The sequence below is a fragment of the Accipiter gentilis genome, chromosome 6 (assembly GCF_929443795.1).
Source record: "Accipiter gentilis chromosome 6, bAccGen1.1, whole genome shotgun sequence".
NCBI lineage: Eukaryota > Metazoa > Chordata > Aves > Accipitriformes > Accipitridae > Astur > Astur gentilis.
Window position 1 is genome coordinate 8412957 of NC_064885.1, and position 24058 is coordinate 8437014.

The 24058-nt window shown below is 38.8% G+C and overlaps 2 protein-coding genes across 11 annotated transcripts in view; one reads left to right on the top strand and one right to left on the bottom strand.

Annotated features, from left to right (window-relative positions):
- RABEP1 (rabaptin, RAB GTPase binding effector protein 1) overlaps positions 1–24058 on the top strand; it is an 847425-nt gene that overhangs the window by 287579 nt on the left and 535788 nt on the right. The gene's annotated exons all lie outside the window — the stretch shown is intronic.
- Positions 1–24058, bottom strand: part of CUX1 (cut like homeobox 1) — a 283260-nt gene that overhangs the window by 211945 nt on the left and 47257 nt on the right. For all 10 annotated transcript variants that reach the window (XM_049801967.1, XM_049801965.1, XM_049801964.1 and 7 more), the window contains exon 2: positions 17851–17961. In XM_049801967.1, coding sequence (XP_049657924.1) covers positions 17851–17961 — 111 coding nt within the window. The remainder of the gene's footprint in view (positions 1–17850; positions 17962–24058) is intronic.

Below are 24058 nucleotides of genomic sequence, written 5' to 3' on the forward strand. Positions count from 1 at the left end.
ACTACAATTCTCAGAAATAGCTCTTTTTCATAGATTTAAGTACCCTTCTCTTATTTTGGCTCCAGAATGTTAAGTTTATGAAGTGAATGTACTGAAGACCAACCACCAAGGTTCTTTTTACTCAATCTTTTATTAAAAAAATAGCATTCTGCTGTTGGCACCACTTGTGATTGTATATCACTGTACAAAATCTATACTACAAACACAGGATTTGCTCCTAAATAAGAAAGGGGTGAAAGTGGGAGCACCAGCGTAATAAACAAATATATCTACTTGCCATTTGGAAACCATGTTTCACTGACATTTAGAAGCCAATCTTTTAGCTTTTAGAAATTGTCAACACAGGAGAAAACGTGCAAGTTTTACTAATAGACACTTCAATATTATTGTGTCCAAGGGTCTTCAATAATTGAATTAAAACCTAGGATGTTTCAAGTACAACATATTTACTAGTTATCCCTTTATTATCTTCTATGGTCAACAAATGTAGCTGTTGAATGTTCTGGACTTTAATTAATTACAACATTAAATTCTGATTCCTGGCACAAATTTTAAAAGATCAGATTGAAGAATATCAAAGCATGGAACACATTAGGTTTGATATAATATATAAATTATAATGTATCTGACAACAGGTAAATCTTTCCATAAGACTAGATTACTAGAATACTAATTGCCAATTTTCCTACTCTGAGAACAAGAAAGTCAGTACATTGGTAAAACTAAATTATTAGTTTCGGTAAAAATACTTTATTTCTTAACAGTGCAGATTTGGCAATAAGATTTTATACAACATCATTTATACCTGATTGTATTTCACTTCCAATTTTTTTAATCCTGCAAGATAAAATGCAAACACTTATGAAAGGGACATGCAACTAATGCCAAAGTTTCAATTACAGACTTTCCTATTTGGCAGCAACAAGTCAGGACTTGTGAGCCATTTTCTCTTCCTTCAAACCATCATGCTAAAAGAAGAGAGAAACCTAGAGATGCTGTTAGCACTTAAGTATCTGTTTATCCTTAAGTGCTGCAGATGATGCCATATCTAGGCATTTAGCATTTACTTGTATCGACAGGGAAAATAAACCACTTTTTTTGCCCTCTTTCATAGAATTGAAAATAATACAAACAATATAAGAACTATTAATGAGAATAGACAATTTTTAAGTGTTAAAATGTTGTCTTAAGTTTTTCCGAGTTCCTCTCCCCTCCACACTGTATATCACATGGACAGGCATAAAGTAGTGGTGCATTTAAAAAGGCTACGTTCTAAAAAGGTTGTCTAACTTAAAGGAGGAAGTGCAGAAAACAGACAATGATGCCTCTGAATCTCCCAAAATACCAACTTCCTCTCTTAACTGTATTCTGAAGCATGCAGATATTTAAAAAAAAAAAAAGAAACTGAATGTGTGAGAGAACCTGGTATGTGATGATCATCATCATAATAATAGGGACTTTTGGAAAAGCTATCTAACTTTTTCATCCCGGGTCTGTGACAAGACAATCCCTTTTCTAAGGTCACAAAAATGAATGTATGATCAGATTTAACAAAAGATAACAAAACACTCATACCCACCTAAAGCTGCTTTTGTTTCTGAATAGCAGTTCAACAACAGGCACTTTGCCAGCTAATCCATCTCCCCAAAATATTTCTAACGTTTCAAAAGCTCACATGCAAAACATGTTGCACCTCTTTTGTTTTTTATCAAAAAAAAAAAAAAAAGGAACACAGAAATCTTTTTTCCTTCTCAAACATTACACTGATTTGTAAAACAGAACAGCAATATTTAATTTTGGACCAGCAATAGGTTTTAAGAGTCAAATACCCTATAAAACATACTATCTACACTTACCTATTTTACCCAGTTATTGCTCATGTAAAAAATTTCTTATCAGATGCTATTTTCTAAGACTTATTTTACATGTATTCACACATCTAAAAACATGCTAACACTATTGTTGAGACACAGAATTTACTGGAAAAGCATGTCCATTGGAGAGATAATGTAGCATACTTGCTCTAAGACACCATTACCAGTTTCATCTATAAGCAGAACTACTTTTATGTGTGTACGTATACATAAATATATATACACAAATATACACACATACACAGAGCATTTGAGTGCCTTTTTTACTAACTCACAGTTAAAGAATTTCAACAGAAATTTAAGCAAACAATACAAACTCACAGATTACTTTCTTTAATAAGTCATCTTGAAGGCTGGGGAGGGAGTTGAGCAAATTATCACTTATGGGAGATCAGCAAGTAGTATCCTCCACAAAAGACAGTGGTGAGGAACTTTAGGGTAAAAGCCTAGAGAGATGCAGCTGAGCATCCAACAGCACTTAGTTTACACACTCAACTCTTCACACCTCAATGCTGACAAAGAACAAAGACAGCTCTAACACTAGTGAGCTGCAACTTTAAGTCTAAAGATACTCATTTTTTGGCAAAGACTATTACTGTTCAGTACAGCTTGTCTTTATGTGCCACCATCCAGTGGGGAAGAAACCCTCAAAGCATTAAGCTTGCTAATCTCCTGAGCAGAGGGAATTGCTATTAAAAATGCTATTCAGACAGACAGGCTTCTATGAAAGTCTGCTACACAGGCTCATCAAACTCATTAAAACTAGCTTTAAGTCCCAGGCTTCAGAGTGTAATCCCTTTAAGAAACCTACAGACTAGTCTAAGAGAATAAAGATTCAGTAGTTACTGAACTGAAAGATGGATCAGCCCTGTTCACCTCACGGTCAGCATGGGTACAGAACACACCATAGTGCCAATCTTCTCAGGTTATCACCATGAACATGCTGTTGCGCACTGGCTCCTTCCAACACTGAATTTAAACGTGACAGTGGAATAATCTCTTTGGAAACTGCAGACAGACTTTGTGTCTTTTAGTTCAACAGCAGAAAGGATGTTGACCTACAGCAGCGTCAACCCTTCAGCCTCTACCTGGTGTGGAAACACCTCCTCTTGTCATCTGTACTACATCAAGGTAGAAGTTCTCTCCGAGCTGGCGTAGTACAAAATCAGGGACTGTCCTTAACGGAATAACAGAAGATGGCTCGAATGCGCACCTGCCCCTGGCAGAGGCAGCGTTTGGATAGGTAAGGCAAGCTTTCATGCTATGCCACCTTGCACAGCCTCATAAAAATCCTCCACCAGGAGCTATAAGATGCTGTGCCACAGTCGTGCATTTGGACAGTCCCAGTAACTGACCTTCAACTTACATGCGTGTATGTAAAGGAACTGGTAGAGCCGATTTCTGTGTTTCTTCCTGACTACAAAGCTGTTGTTGCCCATGGGGAGACTGAAAAAAAACCCCCAAACTTAGTGCTAAGGCTGCGAGGAGGCAATGTGCAACGTCACAGGCATCTCGTTTACAGAGATATAAAAGCAAAAGCTGTAACTTGAAAAGGTTGCAAGATGCAGCAGTCATAGAAAGAGGTCCTCTGTGGAGGACAGCCTTCAGCAGTAGTCTGCCTTGGGGGATTTTGCTCCAGAAGTCATGGCATAGGGATGTTTTCAATCACTCCAGGTCCTGAACAGAGTGCAGGACTGCAAACTGCTGTGCAACTTGTATCCTGTCAACTGACCATCAGCTGAAGGACTGCGGGGAAAAAGCTATGGCACTGAATTGTAGCCTTCTGATACTAGTTTTTTTAGGTAAATATAACAGTGTGTCTCTTCAAAATGACACCAGGAGGCTGGATATGAAGATTCCCAGTACAGTGACTAGACAAAATGTAAAAACATGAAATTAGAAGGTTCCCTATGGGGTCAAAGCAGTAAAACTGGTTCTGATTAAGTTGCATTACCGGATGGAAGTAGGATCTCAATAATTTACAGCCAGAGACGGGATAAGTGTCCATTAGCATTAGTGTCTATGGATGTACACTTTCTTTTTTTCCACATTTTTAAGGCCTCTGAGACCACATCTGGGTCTCCGTCTTTCCCTCTTCCTGGCTCTCAAGAACCACTGAAGTAAAACCCCTTCCCTTCACGCAGAAGAGGAGTCTTCCTCTCCAGCACCCCCTGCGCCCCCAAACGGTAGGTAAGGAAGAAGGCAAGATCATTTGATGTGAATCTGGACACAGTAAATGGTCTCTAATGATATCTAGAACACAACATTCAGGATAATTTTAAAAAGTTATGAGGTTAGACATGATCCAAATTGCAGATGAACACATCACAGCCGCATATTCTTCAGATGTGCCAGTGGCTCTTAAGTTTAGGAACAATGGAGCCTGATTTTTTATTTTTCTTTTTTTAAATATAGCTGCCTTTCAGAATTAGCAATACTGAAAAGGGCAAACTTGAAGCCAAACAAAAATGTAACAAGAAGTAGTAACAGAAGAAGAAAAAAAAAGCTACATCAATCATTACAGAAAACTGGTCTCATGATACCAATAGTGTCTAAACCTTCAATCAACATGTTCTTGCCCTTTTTTCCTTCAGAAACCAATGCAGAGTGGCTCAACTCATTTGTGCCTCTTCCACTAACGAGCAGTCCACATCCCACTTCAATACCTCTTTTCTCCCAGAAATGATTACCTCAAGAGTTAGAACTAATTTGATAAAAATCTATTCTGTACCATCATCCCCAGCTTCTGGAAGTTTAAAGAAACCATTGCAATGCATTTACTGACAGGTTAGAGGTAGCTGTCCATCCAGTCTCCACCAAAAACAGATGACTAAGAATATTCGGTTAGAGGTTTGGATTCTTTTTTTAAATAACTGCTTTACATTCAAGGTATCTGCTTTTTTGTGTGTACATTTTTGAAAGCAGTCATGCAAAGTTACTCCTCTTGGTCCCCCAAATTTCAGAGACTGAGGTATTTTTCAGACTATGAGTGTACTAAAATAAAAAAATAATCACAAAAACAAAACTAGCACTAGGTTGCAAGACCGTAGTGATGGCTTTTCTTTACTATGTCCCCAGTTCTGGGGTGGACAGAACACTCCTGCACTGGTTCTAGCTCCCAGTCGCAGGAGATGAAGGCACCATCCCCTTGGGATGAACTGGGATCATCTCCGTGTCTTTTACTTTTCCCCAGTGCTTTTAAGCGAACAAGGAAGGCGAGGGTAACAAGCTGCCAGCCACTTCTCTGGCTGACTAGCACCAGCCACCCAAGAGGTAGTTGCACGATTTTGTATATATAAAGCTTGTAAAGCACTTTAGGAAGCTGTGGGATGAAAAGGACTATATAAACGTAAAATATTATTATTATTAAACCAGTGATCTGACAAGAAGAGACAGCTTTTCAAATCTGTACAACAGCTTGAGCTGAAGAGATCAGGGAGTCCAATTTGAAAAAATAATAATTTGAAACGAATTTGAGGATTAGAAGTGGCAGCTCTTTTGTGGATTCTCCATGGCAGGTAAATTTAGTAGGCTACTTTAATTTTGCATCGTTTTAACTCCTGGCAATGTCCTGTGCATTGAATCTGACAGAGAGACAGAGTGTTTGAAGCTGTCGCGGCTACATTTTAGTCTCCCAATTTTAAAATCAGTGTTTGAATCTGCTGCTACAACTCTGGGTACAGAGATCAGAGGCTTATCAAAGAGGCATCCATTTCAAAGACAAGCAGCAGCTTTGACTTCATTCCTTCAATGCTTAAAATTCCAGAAAAAGCAGATGAGCATACCACAAAACAGGTCTGAAGGAAATCTCTCTATCGGCTGTAAACCTACTTCAGTGTTAATTTTTTAAGGATCTATTTTGGTCTCATCTAAAACGAATGTGTTTAGCAGAGATAATCCTCTCAACAGGTGAGCTTAATATATGCCTTTTCCTGTAACTGAAAGTACATTTTAAACTGGCTTATTGCTTTATCAAGCATTAATTGAAGAACTACTTCAACCAGTTACCCAACTTTTTTTTTTTTTTTGATTAAGAATGTCTTCCCTTTCTCAACAAAGCAGCACTTCATTTCTTTATTATTGCCCTTATTTCAACTGCATGCATGAACCAAGTGCGCTGTAGGCAGTAATATGCGTTGTTTGCAGTAAGATGGCATGGTTTAAATGCATGTCGCACTTGGGGAGTGCTGCACAGCTGCAGTGTGCTGTTGTCCACGTTCAACTCTTGATTTTAAGCCGAGTTTCAGCACTCACATGATAGATAATATTACTGATCTCATCAGCATCCCCTCCCGTCAAGTCTGCAGTCAGGCTGCTGATGGACCCCGCTCACGCGGGACACCAGCTGCTCTGCGCTCTGAAACGTCCCCGCTGAGGGCACTGCACGAGAGAGGAACAGAACAGCAAGGAGAGAAATTGTGCCAAAACAGAATTAACTTTTACTGTTGTCTATTCTTCCTTTTTAGCTAAAAACGTGTTTTGTCTGTATCTCTAACATAGAAGAGAACTGCATTTCAAGAATCTGAGCATTTTTCTTCCTTTGCTTCTCAGAGACGCGGCATAGGAACTGCCCACACACACTGCCTGTCATCGAGACCTTTGTCCACTCACAAGAACCAACTGCACAGCTGATTTTTGCTAGAAAGCAAGAGTGGATTGCTACAGAGTGCCAAAGAGATGTGCGAATCTGAACTGAGTTCCTCCAGCTGAGCACTGCCTAGCCCAGGAAAGCTCTGCAAAGCTTGCACAGGGAGCAATGGATAGTGTTTCAAGATGGTCAAACGATTTAGGTATTCTGATGGGCACTGCAGTGATGTAGGGTAACCTGGCTCCTGCCAAGGTGATGCAGGCAATCGCAGCCCCAAGCCCACCTCCAGCTTCTTCTTTTCACCGCAAACCTAGTGCTTCTTACGTGCCCGCTCCAGTTCTTCAGCTGCTCATCAGCAGGAGTTAGAAGCAAAGAGGATAATCGGCAACAGGTTAATTTGTCTGATTAAGCCTTCAGAGATCTGGCATTTCGAACTTGCACTACAGCACAGTTCCCGAAGCCATGCTCAGCCAGCTAGCTTGAAAGGAAGCCGCATGCTTCTGACGGCCAAGGGTAGCAGCCGGGGAACACATTAAGCCGCATTTGAAACCCATGGTCATACCAGCAGACTTAGCAAAGCAACACTGCAGGTGTAGACATGCCCTAAAGTGCACTGAAAGTGCGTTAGAGTTCAGCTCTTCAGTGCTCAAATCACTTCTGACAAACAGGACTGAGAACTCTTAACACATTCGGGCATTTTTAAAAAAGCACTCCCAGCACTGTCTTGTACTAAATGAAAGCTTCGGTTTAAAATGAGCTTTTAAAACTCCAGAATATTTACACATCCCTCTTCTCACAGAACAGCTCATTTATCAGCCTTCAGCCTATACACAAGAATTTCTTTTGTGATATCCTGCCCATTAAAAGGTCCCCGATGCCCGCCCCACGGTCAGACAAACTAACTGACAAACCTGACAAACACTTCATAACACTTCAAAGCACGGTTATTTACCCAGTAGGAAACAAAACACACAAAACCACAGTAGAAGTTTTTACAAGATGCAATGCCGGTGGATCTACGTTAGCCAATTCAACAAACCAGATTGCTTCTACTTATGAAGTGAAGCAGCTGATATTTTTCATTGCCTCCCGTACTTCAGAGAATCACAAGAAAAGATAGGAAACCATTTTTAGGCAGAAGGGCATGTGCTCCTGCTGGTCCTTAGCAGCCTTAATCTTTAAGAGTAATAATGAACTGATCCTCCAGCTGTGTAATTTGCTGTAGACACTGGCCTGCGTGTAACTCCTATGTTAGGGTAAGCATCTAAGATCAGCAAAGTGAACACATAAAGCTAATTTCCAACTCAGTGGACCAGTCAGCCCCATCTTTACTGCTGAACACCGGTCTAGTGCTGCTGCTTCCGATAAAAACTTTTTTTTAAAAAGTCAGTGTATGTTCAATAGATAAGTAACCACCTCTGTACTTAAAAAAATGCAGAAATATAGCCATAAATAAGCACTAGTGCTTCAAAAATTGTGAAACCACAGTTTTATGGTTTTAAACAGAGACAAGGTGGAATCATGAATGGTAGCAATGTATTTCAGATGAAAGCTTTCAAGCAGATGAGAAATAGTTACAGGAGTTGGAACCTGAGTAACTACAGTTGCATTAAATTATTCCATCTGCAAGTCCATTAAAGATTGTTAATGGTTTTGTATGGCTTTTATATTTATTGGGTGGGTTTATTCCTGTGTGAGTCATACATATTTATTACCAGGGTCCAGATAATGGTTATTAATAAAACTTCTTTTATTTGCATACTGTCTTGATGCTGGCCTAAGTATTTACAACTTGACTATAAAATAAAAGAATCTTCAAAAATTATAAATAGCACCAGGAATGCATCACAACTTTACTTTTTGTACTTTATTACTTTTTTGGTGTTTTAGTTTTGTTTTTTCAAAAATGGAAAAAAACAACCTAGTTAACCCATTTCTTTTTTTCAAGTCAAAAAAGCACTAATTCCTTCAAAGCTTTAAAGCACGATTTGTGTTGAGGAAGTAAGAGGAAATCCAAAGCTAAAGCAAGCTAGTTTTTATAATTAAGAAAATACATATATTTCTACACATAATTATGAACAGTAACAAAAGCTCAGTATTAAAATAGGTTCACTGAATCCCTGGAATTGTGCCTGCCAACTAAAACACCTACTATGAATTTAGTAATGGGTTATGCAAACATAAATTACAAGGCCAGACATTTTAAAAGGAAAAAAAGTTGATTTATTCTCACATTGGAGACACGGCAGGATAGAAGCACAATTTCATTTTTCCATATATTCATCAACACTGCAGATGTGTTAATGCAAAAAGAATTCTAAAATAAAAACGACTCTCAACTCCTCTAATTCTCATATGTCATTTAATTTACTTAAAAATGGTTACCAGGAAGCTTTCTTTTTTGTTTGGTTTTTGGGGTTTTTTGTTTTAAGCAAGCAAAACATACTCAAAATTTCTAGAAGAAAATAGGTTTCAAGAGCATTTTCCAAACATTTCTCCCCCTAAAAATTTACCTCAAGACTCCATCCAAAATTGACAATAAAAAAGCAGCACTGCAGAAAGTTGGGCTATTTGGTTTTGTTTTTTTAATAGAAAAGCTTACAGCTATAATCTGTAACCTAGTCGTTTTGTTTGTGAGCATTTTCACTCAACATATTAATCGTTTCTGCTCTTGTTTCAAGCAGATCCAACTTCTCACTTATCCACAGTCAGAGCAATGAAAAGAATGTCTTGTAACTGGTAACTATTATTAAAAGAGTTATTCATGACAACATAATAATTTTAATGAGAAAAACATGTTCCTTTAATTACACCTGAATGACTTTGAGGTGGTCCAGCCGATGAACTGAAGCAGGTTTACAGCATATTTGTTCACAAAGTAAAAAGGAAAAGTACTAATTGAAGATGTTTAATTATTTCTTCTTTTGGTAAATACACACAGGAAGGAAGAGAAGGTATCTCGCTTGCCTGTTATTTTTATAAATTGAATCTTGAAAATAAGTCAAACTATTGTTTAAATGGCTCAAAGCATATTTAGGAACTGAACTTCAGACTTGCTTTGAGAATACTCAGTCTTATCTCTGTGTGATCTATATGTAAATTTCCAGTTTTACACTTACCTTTAAAAACATAACACAGAACCTAAGAATGCCTGTTAATTGTCGGTACCACAGTGAGAAACATCTCAGCTATTTAATCTAAATAAATTGAAATATTTTCCCTTAAAAAACAGTCAATGATGCATTCAGTAAATCATGTTACTAGTCTTAATGCACATTTATTTAAACTACAGCTGTTCTTCAGGAGGATCAGTTTTTTCCTTCAAGTTCTAACCTTGAAAATGTTCTCCTCTTAGACCTCCACGCCCCAATCTTCCCCCTACCCCAGTCACTCACTCTGGCCAGCTTCCAAATGGGTCAACGCTGAAAAGTTTAAGCAAAGGCAAGTACAACTTAAGAAAAACAATTTGCTTTCCATTGTTTCATTCCTAGTGACAGGAGAAATTCATAGTAGCATTGAATGTTTAACAAGAGAGATTGATCTGTAAGTATTTGCTTACAAGTATGTCCCTTTGTAAACTTCAGTAATACCAAAAATATCCCCTATTCTCCTTTTCTGCAATGGAAAATACAGCACCCTTGACATTACTGAAATCTAATACCTGCAACTGATGTTGCTAGAAGAAAAATGCATTCTTCAGCTGTCAAGCATGTTTAACTAGAAAAATGCTTAAATAAAATAAATCTAAATTACTAAGAGCAAGTGACTTCAGAGTAATTAATTTCTTCAGCTACTCTAACATGTTCAGTTGAATCAGGTGTGTCTCCCTCTTGAATATTTTTGGAACTCTTGAATAGTAATCACCCATATATTTTCAGATTTATAAAAAGACTTTTGAGGTAAATGTGTTGTAGAAAATTGATTTAAGGATATTTTTAAAGCAAATGGAGACAGAGACATTAACTCAGAGTGTCCCAGATCATATGGTTTCAGCAAAATGCTTCAAATTAAACTTCTCTGCCTAGTAACATACAAATGCACCACCATTACTTCTGCAGGTCAAGGGAATTATTTTCCTAGATTTCAGACCTTTACAAATGCTGTTGTACAGCTACACAGTTATCCATGAAATCCTACATACCAATAATCCCCAAAGTATGAACTCATTTTGTAAAAGGACCTTCTCAAGTCCAGTTATCTCAAAATAAGTTCTACAGATTCTGCAACTCAGTCTGCTGCCCACCTACAGCCTTTGCTGCCTCCTTTTCCCTGCTGAGAAAAGCAAAAATTGCTTGCTTTTGGAAAACAAACCATAATTGAAGTTTTACTGAACCCAGGATACCAGTTCAATCAACAAACTGACCCAGTGTTTAGGGGGCCTAGGGCGAATATTCACAACTATATTGCAACACAGAAGAATTAGGCAGGTACACCAGATAAAGGCTTACATGTTAAAAAGGTTTGTTCCTGGCTTGGATTTGCTGTTCCTCAATGCACTGAGCTATAGCAAGAATCACTGCAATTACCAAGTACTGTGTGCACAGCAAACAGCAGGGGAGATGCCATCTGCCAGAGATTCTGGCTTAGCTTTTTGTGGGTGATAAAGACAATTTAAAAAAAAGTAAATTAATAATATCTAGTAATTATAGTGGTGAGAACGGTCAACGTGCAGAAAAATGGAGGTCAAGTTTTATGAGAATCCTAGAAAAACACAACTGTGAATTATAATTCTTTTATTGTTCCCTCACTTCCAATAAAGTGAAAAGGCAGCAAGAGATCATAATACAGAAAAGCATGTCAGAAACACTGATGTTTTTCCTATTACAATTAGAACATGCTAAAGGCAAATATGTATTAAATAATGACAACAAAATTATTGAGAACTCATGAATAAGGGACCTCCAGGATAAGGTTAGATCTGATTTAACCTAACTGACTCCACAATACTAGTTTTTAGATTACATATTAAGACATGGGGCTATATTATATTATTTTTGTGCAAAAAGTCACATAATAATATACTACTTCATTTAGCTTTTGAAATAACAAGCCCATGTAGTACATATTAAACATCATTTATCTTCCAAACAGAACCTCTTCAAAAAAGTAATATTCAATAAAAACATTGAAAGGGAGGCCACGGCACCCAAATATCATTATCTTAAAAGAGAGGTATTCTTCTCAGTTCCAAACCTGCAAGGTAAGTCATACTTCTCTGTTCTTATAATTTTGTTTTTTACGGAAGGAAATGGTGATTTTTTTAATTCAATAAGGAGAGTATCCTATGTATTTAACATTCTGCTAATGTTTTAAATATATGAAGAATCTTAAAAATACAAAACAAAATAGAATTAAATATTGATAATTGCATTCGAGTCATACAAATTAACAGAAAAAATTCTTTTTGAATAAGCTGCTTCACAGCAAATTAATTTCTTCTTCACAAAAATCTCTTAATCTCTCCTTTTCAAAGTCACGGGAAAGAGAAAGAAGAGAGAACTTAAGCAGCGTTTTTCTTCCTCATCTTTTTCCTGAAATGATTTTTAAGTATCAAGTCAGGAAATATATAAAAAGGTGGTATTTCTTTTTATTCCCTACCACGCACTGAGACATTTACGATTTACAAATTGTATTGACTGTACTTAGTTGTATTATGCTAGCTAATTTTTACATAAAAATGTCATGTATGTTCTTCCATATTCAGGCCACTAAATTAACAGGATTCCTGTATGTTCCTGGTGAAGGGCAGGAAGGAAGATCCACACACTATGTACTCTCAGGCACACAGGGAAAGTAAATGAAAAAATGGAGGGCGGGGGGGAGGGAGAAAAGGGGGAAAAGGGACCAAAAAAAAAAAAAAAAAGTAGAACAACCCAGCTCTAGATGGCAGCAAATCAGTATTCACCCCTATGTACACAGACACTGAGAGCATCAAATATTTTCAAACAGACTGTATATTTTCAGTAGTTTTTCTAGGCATGTTATTATTTTAATTTTGTTACACAGGCTAGACCAAAGTTGACTGTGCAAAGTCATTAGGAATCAAGCACAATTCACAACCAACAATTAGTAAGATACCCCTCTCATTTCAAGAACTAATCTAACCAGCAGAATTAATTTTTTATTTTTTTTAAGCTTAATTTGATTATCTTTTGCTGTAGAGACTGGATAATTCAATAGAATGATCCAGAAACACTGGAACTAAGAATTTATGAATTTTAAATTTTGAAAAATTGAGCCCTTGCATAATGACTGCGTTCACTTCCTTTAGTTATGACTTGCAATTACAAAGGTATTTTTGTAAAAAAACATGGATCTTAAAAACATGCATCACCCTAGTACGCAAAGTCATGAATAAAACTGTTACTTTTGTAACAAAAAATTCTACAGACTCATCTTCCTTTCTCTTTCGCAGCAATGCCACTGCAGAAATGTAACAGAGTAGGACAGGGACGATGGTGATAGTTCAGGTAACGGGCGCAACACTGAAAGCCAGGTAGGTAAACGTCACTGATTAGAGATCAGCGAAGGCAGCGCAGAACTGATGGTGCAAAATGATACCCACAGTGTAAATGCACTGAAAGTCGCTGTAGCAACTTCTGTTAACGCAGGCGCGCGCGCTTACAGGAATACACACAGCAGCGCAGCACTGGATGCTCCTCAGTGGCAACGTCGCTGTCACACTGGAGGACTGATTTATAAAAGTGCTTGGGGTCAGCAGGCTGCCACGTCCATTCCGTCAGTGTTAAGACACGCTATTCATACGCTCATTTAGTTTGTTTTCTGGCACCTTCCAATATTCCATTTTCCAGAGCATTTTAAAGCTATTTATTGGAGAAATAATTATGCTGTCTATGTCTATTTATAAAGGTCCTCCCACGTCCTTCCATAACTCTGCGAATCCAATCTTTAATCTGCTTTACAAAATACAGATGTCAGTTTGAGCATTCAAAGGTAATCTTGACTTTCTAAATCTCACCAACAGAGTACATTTGCAACCTAGAAATAGTAAAGGGCAACAGCAGTGAGGAATCATCAGTTCAACTTACCATCGGGGGAAAAAAAACCAGTGACCAAAGTAACAAGCTCACAGGGCAAGCTCTTATATCCAAATATATGCTTTATGCAGGTGCCTCCCATTTGCCTGATTTTTCAGAGCTCATGCTCTCACATTAGAAAACTCACATTAGTATTTTACTTCCCAAGAGCAGCTGGCCCAGGCCTCTCAGGCTGGTCTTTTCTCTTGTGCCCAGTTTAGTGACCCATGTTTCAGGTGAGCCTGGTAATAACCAGCATAGCTCAGCATTATCTAGTTTACATGGCTGAATCATAAAGGAAAGCAATGGAAAGTTATAGGTTAAACAGGCTTAAGTATTATTGTCTTCCCTCTCCATGAGTATTTAACAATTATGTATTACTTATTTACAAAGTCTAGGCTTACTCAGTAATTTGTTTTCTGATATTTTTCACTATTTTTGTTGACTACCTTAGAAATATGCACCACTGGAAGTTTCAGATGAGCTTTTCAATGTTTAAAATGGAAACAGGTAAGCAAAAAGTAGTTACTCAACTAGGAATCTGGGTAGAAACAAAGGCAAAGTTATCAACATTAGGAAGTAACTTCCCTTTGCGCCAAAAAGTATTAACCTATGCAACTGAAATTATTTAGAGACTAAAAATAAAAATAAATTCTCAAAGCTGGTCATTCAAACATTTGCTTATTCACACCAGAATCGGCATATGACGACATGATGAATTAGACCAAGAACTTCACAGAGGTTAAAATACCCCAAAAGTATCACAGTTAGTCACAATAGTTCAGGAATTATCACTGTAAGAAAATAACCATCTGAGGCAGGGTGGCAATTCACATGATATATTTCAAGATGTCTTCCAAGTAACAGTCATGTAAAATTGATGTTTCAAGTAATCTCCTGACCACTCTCAACCTTCCACACTAGCTGCTCAGGATGAAACAAATTGAGACTGAAAATACCCCAAAACATCTATAAGCAGCAGGTCTGATATGACCTCTTAAAAGCTGTGAGGAGGTAAAAAGTATTTTTGCAATAACATGAATTAAGAATCCTTTCTAAAAGTTTCTGCAGGTAACAACCACCACCGAACTTTCTGTTCTCGTAAGGCTCCCAAACATGAGATACTTCTTCCCAGAGTCATCTCCCAGTATGCCAAGTCAGAAACAGTATTTTAACATTTTTAAATACCAAAAGCCCTAGAGTCATTCCTATAAACATGAAAACATTCCATTTCTTTTGCAGCAATCTGATAATTTGCAAGGAAGGCAGAAATGACCCAAACAGATCTGTCACATTTTTTAAAGAAAGAAGAAACAGAAGTATCCTCAACTTCATTAGTAATTTTTCAAATCCTTTTCTGCTACATCGGAGATTGCTTTCAAGCAGACATTATGGAAAGTCTAGAGGACATCCCAGACACCAATGGACACGAAAGTCAAGGCAACCGACACTTGCCTCCTTATTTATGGTGAGACTGGCTACAGCAGAAGAAAAGAGATGCTGGAACAGGCTAAACCACTTCTGCACTGACAGGGATGCATGCAGAATGAAAAAGAAAATGGAAAGTAGATTTCTGAAACAAACTGTTACATTTAACAATTCCATCTTTGTGGTTTGGGGTTTTTTTTTTATACCAAGAAAGTTGCTACTTCATTGTGGAAATTTAAATTAAGCTGTATGCCGGGTTATTTATCTGAAGAACGGTTCTGCATGCAAGCTGGTTTTCTACGACAGACCTCTTTCGTTATTAAAAAGAGGATGTTTGATGTTTTAGTAACATAAATGTATCGGTCTGGAAATGCCAGTGTCTCACTGTGTGTTTCCTGTCCACCTCCAGGATGTTTTCACCGTATTGGGTAGATTTTTCAAAGTTGCAGTTTTGGAAAAATTCAGGTACAGGAGTTAATAATCCTCCCTTCTAATTTTCAACTGTTTTCCAAAACTGTCTCAGCTTTGAAAAGTATTCACAGCCTTCCCTTCTTTTGGGGGAGTGCAGAAAACAGCAGAAGGGGAACACACAGTGCACAAGCTTAAACTTCTGTGTACAGAGGAATACCAGTGAAGTTTTCCAAGAAGGACAGTTGGACACAGCCTCACTCGGTTTTTGTCTCTGACACACCCACGCCTACCACACCAAGCGCTGGGACAGGAGAAGGTGGCCCTATCAGACCTTCGACATCTGAGCTACTGCCTCCATGCCTCTGGGAGCAATAACTGCATATCAAATCTATTACAGCTGACTATTATTACAGTTTGGATACTTTCTTCAAATTCTTTGATCCCATTTCCATTCTTTAATTCTGTCAGAGAAAGTAGAAGAGGAGTTAGATTCTGTTGCTGTTCAGAAAAAAAGCTGCAGAAAGAGCATCAAAGCAGAGAAGACAGAGAAAGAAAGAATATAAAAAATCCACCCAAGCTTATAAAGGAATGTGGTTTCATAGGAGTCCCAGGACAAAAGATGAGGATGTAGAATCTAGCAGAGATCCAAATTTCCCCAAACACTAGGGATGTTCAGAGCCATCATTTTGAACCTAGTCCCTAAACGAATAAAACACCTTCCATATAATATTTTGGAAGAGAATAGAGGCTACAGAATTATATTTTGTAAAATTATATTTAAAGCCTTACCATCAAATAATTTAACTTTCCTATCTTGCTCACTGGGAAGAACTAACTGCATATCGTTTGCCACTATATCTTTTGAAGTAACTACACAGAGTATACAATTTTCCTCTGCGCATCCAACTCCTGCTGAGTTACCAAGGCCCTCTCACAATGTACTTAAAAAGTGCAGTGTTGGTTGGTTGGGTTTTTTTGTTTTCATTTGTTTTTTTTTTTTTTGTTTCTCCCCACAGTAACCACCTGCTCCATAAAAATAAAATTGGCCTAAAGAAATCATCCTGAAACACAACTGTAAACATGCTATCAGCTAGGAGCTGGCAGCTATAGCCACATTCTGAAGAATCTGTCATTTTCCTTATAGGAAAAAAAGGCAGGCAGCAGGAAACTCAATTCTTGTAGAATGAACTTAAGCTTCTAGCAAACAATTTGAAAATGTGGCCCCAGAAGTCTATTTATTTTCAGGATTTTGTACAATTTCCTATACCTTCCACATTTTTTTCGCTTCTCTCCTTCCTCCTCTTCTCCCCAATAGTTCGCCCACTCCTGCAAAGGGAATCAACTCATTCCTCACCCTCTCAGAGCTATTGCACTCACTCTCCATATTCTTTCGCCCGTTTTTAAAAGTTCTGTCCTTCAGAGCTCTGGTCGCCAAGTTTTCTCTTCTTCAGAGAACTGATATCTGCCCCATAAAGCCTCCTCAGGGCATCAGTTAATCACTCCCCCTTTCCCATAAGTCACTCCTGCTCCAACATTCTCTTTCCTCTCTCTGGGTCAGACCCTCCAGCATCTCTCCCTCTGTACCAAGAGGAAGCAAAGCAGCATCTGCTACTTGAGAAGAAGCAATAAGGGTTAGAAAAGCTGCCTGCTGCTTCTCTCCCAGGAACATACTTCGAAGGAACCAATACTTATGTATCGGTTATCCAGAACAGCCTTTGAAACCCTGGAACATTCCTAGATGAACAGATTGCTGGCAATCATCGGGGGAAAAAAAAAACCACAAAACAAACAAACAAGCCCTACACATTGCTATGCATTCATTAGTTAACAAAATGAGTTTATACGTATTTTTGATTTAACTATGCATACATGTACACAGACACACACTGCACATGCTAACATAAGCATGGAAGAGTTTAAATACTCCCAGCTTCCTACACACAATATTCACCTTTCCAAAGTTTGCCTAGCATCGGTCCTGACACCTTTTACACACCACCTGCTGCTTGCGATGCACGTCCTCCAAGAGGAGTTTTCTAAAGAGCTCAGCACTGACCTTGTTGCATTTCCAGTGAAATCAACAGCAAAATTTAATTTGATTTTTGATGGAAAAATGAGCATCTTTGAAGTTATGCCCTTGATATAGATTTATTTAGGCAGCAAAATGTCACTTTCTACATCCAAGTGCTAAGAGAGTTTGGATTAGCAAAGAAGTTTTTTTGCAATTCTCCAGGTTTTACATTATTACAAAATTTAGAGCAAGCCTATTTGAAGGCTAATGCTCATACTTCCTCTAAAAACATCAATTCATATTTCATTATTTACAGAATGCAAAAGCTGCCTGATGAGAAAGCCATCAAAGGTAAGCGGTCTTAGTTCAGATGGTGGACTTAGCAATACATACAAGAAAATTATGGAAACAAACCATTAGGAAAAGAAAACCCGTTACATAGGCCTAATACCATATACTACTGCAATAAACTCAACAGACTGAAATAGCTTTTCTCCTTACCTCTGGAGTGTTTTTCTTGAACTCGCGACTTTGCTCAATAAGTTTTTTCCTAGACTGCTCACTTTCATCTTGCCGGTTAGCCAATATTGTTGCTGTGGCATCGAGCTCTCTCTGTCAAGAAAAACAAAACAACAACAACAAAAAAAAAGGAACTACAGTCAGAGCTCTGTTTCTCACAGAAATAAACATAAAAGCTCAGAGGTACATCATGTCATTTGGAATATCAAGATGGCTGGACTACAGAGCAGTACAGAACAAAGCACCAAGCTTCCAGAAGTTGAACCTCCTGAGTAACCAAATGAAGTTCTACAACTTTTTTGATGCCATCTTGCAACCAAAATATCACCGTTTTTCTCAAAAGCATTCACAGCTTTACCACAACATGACACAGGATAGCAGCACTGGCATGCAATACACACCTCCTAATAATTTCCCAAATCCAGTGAAGATTACAGATCTCAGATATGTTCAAGCCAGGTTTATTTTCACCTGCCTTGTTTTTAAAGATACTGGATTTTCCCTTTTTTAGTTACTCTATGAAAAAAATTTCTGATTAACTCAAGTACTGGTTAACCTTATACTTCAGCCTAGACTGGTTATGCTTCAGTCACTCTTAATTTCAAATTACATACTGTATATAATTCTATACCGCCACTGCAATGCTCTTTTTCCATTTAAGTCTTCATTTATTTGAATACAAAACTTATCTTTTCCTGCTATTGGAATCTATTCCTCTAAAATTATTAGCAGGTATCTCCTTTTCCTCCCCAAAACATATCTATTTTTAATCATCTGATGAGTACCAGATTATCTTCCAACCGTTTCTACTAGACTGAAGTACAGGCTTAGCCTACAGACTGTTGCCCAGCTTCCTCCAAGAGTGTTATCCCCATTGCAGTTTCTTTACTCAGTGCTCTGCTTCCAAGTGTCACCATAATAGATTGAATGGGTCACTTATCAGCACATAAACCAACAATACTCAATCTTCCATGTCAGTTAATACCTTTTCTGCAGTATTTCCACGTAACATGAAAAAAATAAAGGCTAAATCCTCAACTCAGCTATGTACATCACTCCCCAAGTCACTTGCAGTTATAACCAAGAATTCGTAAAAGGCATTTGGCACTGTTTTCCCCCCTTATTAATTTGAAAGAAGAAAAAAAACTGGCTATGAGAAAGAAGTTCATGAAAAGTGAGAACAACATGCTAGACCAAGACATAAAGCAGGTCTCCTCTGTGGCTACCTTCATCACATCACTCTGCCAACATGCCTCTGACGTGTGTGCAAACAACAGAAAACCTGCCGTGCCACTGGCATTTGTTCATAACTCAACAACCCGTAATGGACCAGACCAAAAAAACAAGCCTGGGACCTCCTGTCGGGTCTAATTCCAGATCCGCAGTAGGTGGTCAAGTCACTGACCAAGTCATCTCTTGATACCATCACACACAAAAAACATGGTAAAAGTAAAGCACATTTGGTTACTGCTAGGTGGTTAGCATCAAAACTTTACCATGCATTAGGTCATTTATACTTCCCAAGGGAACCGGGCACCCGGTATGGGGAAACAGAATGGGAAAACCAAAGATTTGCCTCTTCCTATTTTTGCAGAGGTGTTGGAAATAGCAACAGACAGCAGGTTCCTACATGACACCTGCTAAAATCCCTGTTCTGCAAGTTTTAAAAAAAGTACAGGACTAGCAGATAAAAACTAAAAGGTAAGTCAGCTCCTGATTTTTTTACTAGATACTCTGTAAAAAAGCCTAATTCCAAATTCTTAGTTACATTATATATGGTTAAATCCTGTAACTTCGAATGACTGAATGGATGGACATGTGTTTTACATGACTCCACAGTTTGACCTCTGGAGGGGAGAAAAAAACCAATAAAAGCGCCTTCTGCAGTTTCCAACTCAAAAGGATCAATACTTTTTTCCCCCTTTAGGTTTATTAACACAAAAATAAGATACTTTTTTTTCCCCCTAATAAATATATGGACTGTGGTTATCTTAATCCTTGGAAATAAGCTAAATATGACAAATGGATTTGAAGCTAGGCAGCATGCTGCAGCCAGTGACCTAAATATTGTCACTGCAATGCTTAAAAAACCTCTATTTCTGACTTTGAAGAAAAAAACAGGGCAATATGTCCACCAGATCTTGGTTTGGAATTCTGTAACATATGTGAAATCTATTGCAGAAAAGTGGGAAATACTTAACAGTTGGATAAACCACATTTGAAATTCATCCCAGCTAAGTTTATGCAAGAAAAAAGAGCAACAGAAACCAATGTGGTTAAGCAGTACTATAAAGAGCAATATAACGGCTAAGCAGAAGGCTTTTAAAAAATATAAACAATCTGGTACGGCCAGCAACTTGGAAAACTATATTTAAAAAGGAAGCACACATTTAAAGCAAAGCAAAGAAAACACAAATCATGAAGTAAGATGGAATTACAGTAGACCAAGGAATCAAATGTTTTGTTTTACAATACAGAGTGCTACAAAGCAACCTTACATATGGAAAAGTAGACTTTTAAAGACCTATACTTCCAAGTTTAGAGACAAGAAAGAAACGGAACTAATTAAAAAAAAATATTTCATGTTTTGTGCTATTATGAGGAGAAGTGTCAGGTGGCAAGTGAAGAATAACCTTCTTGCCCTCACTGCTTGATTGATAACCACTGCTACGATGCACTTACTATGGGCACCTTCACATTACTTTCAAAATTCCTTCTGGGACAGGTTTGGTAATTTCTCACCGCAAAACTCTTCCTTATATGACATCTCAGGTACAGACATCACCAAGAAGAAATGCCAGCACACAACTACACTGAACTGTTTTGACACTGTGGGCTGAAGCCCACAAGCTCAAGATCTTGCCTAATATTTATGAACAGCAGATACAGTAAGATGCAACTCCAGCTGAGGAACAGTAGATATCTAGCCCCTGTATACAAGATACTAAATCTTCAAGTTATGTCATAGTTAATAAGCCCCAAATCAAAACTATTTGAAAAATCACTGGTTTTTTCCTTATTTGATCTCAAGAGTGTACAGTGCAAGTTTCATTTATTTAAACCTAATAAACTATATAGCATTACAACCCGCAAGCATTAACAGAGGGTTTTTCATACTTTTGTGACTTAATCTCATGAGATACCCCAATTTTTGTAAAAATTCAACATGGCCAAAGCAGTAGTTCTGCAAGCAAGCATGTATTAAGGAGTAAGTAGTATTAACTTGGAGATTTCAAACCTGAGTACTGTGTAACACTCAAAGGTATACACGCTTCCCAAGCTTTGCAACCACTCTCCAAGTAAATATTAAGTAAAAGGAGATGTAATACTGTACAGAAAGAAGCATACTGGGGAGTCCTTTACAGTGTAACAAATATAGGAGATCATGTCTCAGGATCATTCTCCACACCTTTGAAATCCAAAAAGGTTCCAATGAAAAGCAAACAGAAACCAGGGCTCAAAGGTGTTGCAATGGTGACCTGACTACAGAAAGGATTCAAAGCCTGGAAGCTTTAGTTCCACTGATTCAACACTGGCTAATAAACTTTCTGGCCAAAAATAGCCACCATTCAATCGTCCCTGCAAAAAGTGAGTCACTACTTGGAGCACATTTTAAGAGAAAACAAGCAAGACCATTATCTTTCCCCTTGCCCCCAAGTCCCATCAATTTAGGGCAGGCACAGTTCACGCTGCTTAAGCCACAGATAACTAAAGAACTCTCTCCAGGGTTTCTACCTTGACCCATTTCAACAAATTTATTGGGGTGGGAGGGAGGCAGTGGGAAGAGAGGAGAGTCTTAAGTGCTGGAGTCATTAAAGGCAATTCTCAGAAAACAAACATTAAAAGGTTTCTTTCATGCAGTATTGTGCTGGTTTCTTCCTAGTAGCTGGTATGGCGCTATGTTTTGGATTTGTGCTGGAAACAGCATTGATAACAGCAGTGCTCACACAGAGCCAAGGCCTTTTCTACTCCTCACCCCACCGCACCAGTGAGGAGGCTGCAGGGGGGGCACAAGAATTTGGGAGGGGACACAGCCAGGACAGCTGACCCCAACTGACCAAAGGGATACCCCAGACCATATGATGTCATGCCAGTATATAAAGCTGGGGGAAGAAGGAGGAAGGGGGGACCTTCGGAGTGATGACATTTTGTCTTCCCAAGTCACCATTACACGTGATGGAGCCCTGCTTTCCTGGAGATGGCTGAACACCTGCCAGCCGATGGGAAGTGGTGAATTAATGCCTTGGTTTGCTTTACTTGCATGTGGCTTTTGCTTTACCTATTAAACTGTCTTTATCTCAACCCACGAGTTTTCTCACTTTTACTCTTCTGATGCTCTCCCCATCCAACTGGAGGGGAGTGAGTGAGCGGCTGTGTGGGGCTTAGTTGCTGGCCGGGGTTAAACCACAAGTATAAAAAAACCAAAAAACAACCAAAAAACCAACTCTAAAACTAGGAGGGTCAATCTGCTATCCACTGTAACAACAATCAACTTGAAGTGAACTTATCTTCCTTTAATGCAAGTATTTCCAGCCTCTTTTAGGCTCCCCAGAAGCCGTCCCTCTTCATTCCGCCTCTGTCACCCCTGTGCCACAGACCGTGATGGCACGGCTGCGCAGGGGGCCACAACAGGAAAGCAAGCCTGCTAAAAACACATCCCACCTTTGCCCTCCTTATTTTTGTTGCACTGAATCAGTTCCCTGTTCAGGCCCCCTCTGCAGCTACAAGGAGTTGTATCATTACAAAAGGGAGGTGGGAAAACGCAGCTGGAGCAAGGGGAGGGCTGGTGGAATCCCCTTTTTCAGCACCAATCTGCAATTAGGGTGACCCCAAGTAATTACGAAACTCCAGCTTCACTGAAGGCGAGTTTCAAGGTTGTTTTCTTTTACGACCGACAAGTCTTTCTCTACAAGATGCATACCTTGATAATCACCTAGCCAGCAGGTCTGCACCACTCTTGACAAGGATGGTTTAGCACACTGGAGTCCTCCTTCCCTTTTTACACAGGAAGCTTCAAACCAGCTTCAAACCTGAGCCCTGCGAGCAGCTGGCTGGCATGTCTCAAAGTTGAGTCCCACGGGGTCTCAAAAAACTACTCACTTGGGAAAATGATTCTAGAAAGAAATTGGGCTTTCTTGGATATTTATCAAGTCTCTGTTCCCCCATCCAGAAGGCGGAAGAAAATCAAACCGTATAAGCAAAGAGAACCCCATGGTGCCGAGGCTGCACACTCCTGCGCCGCTCTGCTTACGTGACTGAAACTGGACTAAAAAGAATTTGTGTGAAAAGCAAAGCCAGGGCAAGAAGAGCACCCTCTGTTTTATGGACACTGCAGAAAGAAACAGGGAATAAGCAAAAAGGATACATAGGAAATGTGAATTTGGGAGCGTGATGGTGGGAAAGGTGTATATGACTCTGCGATATAGCTCTGTCACCAGGAGGGAAGAGAGACAACCGCAAAATTGGACTCATCTCCTCTGGTCCAAAAAGGTGTGACAGAGGCAGGGACTGTGCAGGTCCCCATCCCCTTCCAGCAGCAAGAGATGGGCCCTGAGCAAAGCTGCCTGAACACGACGGGGTTAGGGACGGACACTCACTACGTTTCTCCATAGCGGTGCTTCCTTCTCATTCAAAGTAGTGTGAATGGAATAAATAATACAAACCAGTGTTTCCCTATGCTCTAGCCAAGCCCATTCATACGTCCAGCTCTCACCGATACCCTCCTCTGCCCTAACACTCACCGTGGATGATTCTGCATCTCAGACACCCATTCCTAACAGCTATGGCCACTGCCCTGACACAGGTATTTCAGGACCCGAGAAACGAAGACACTTCAGCATTCCAATCCCCACAAAAGCTGCTCTAACATAATCTACCATAACCAGTATTCAGTCTCTGCTTAGAACCAGTATTCCTAGGTTTCACATGGAAAAAGTTATAAAAAGCTGTAATAATCATCTGCAAGTACTGCGATGTAACTATATCCCAAGATTTCGTTATTCTCCCATTTTAAAACGCTTAATCCCTGCTGTGTTTACCACAAAGCTCTTACACTGGAGAAAGAAACATATATCAGAACTTTAAGGCTGATTTGTTTTCTGGTAGACTTCTAGTCATGGACACAATGCCTAGGCTATGCCTTCAAAAGCCTTAAGCTTGGCTGCAGATGTTAACGGCACATTTTCACCAT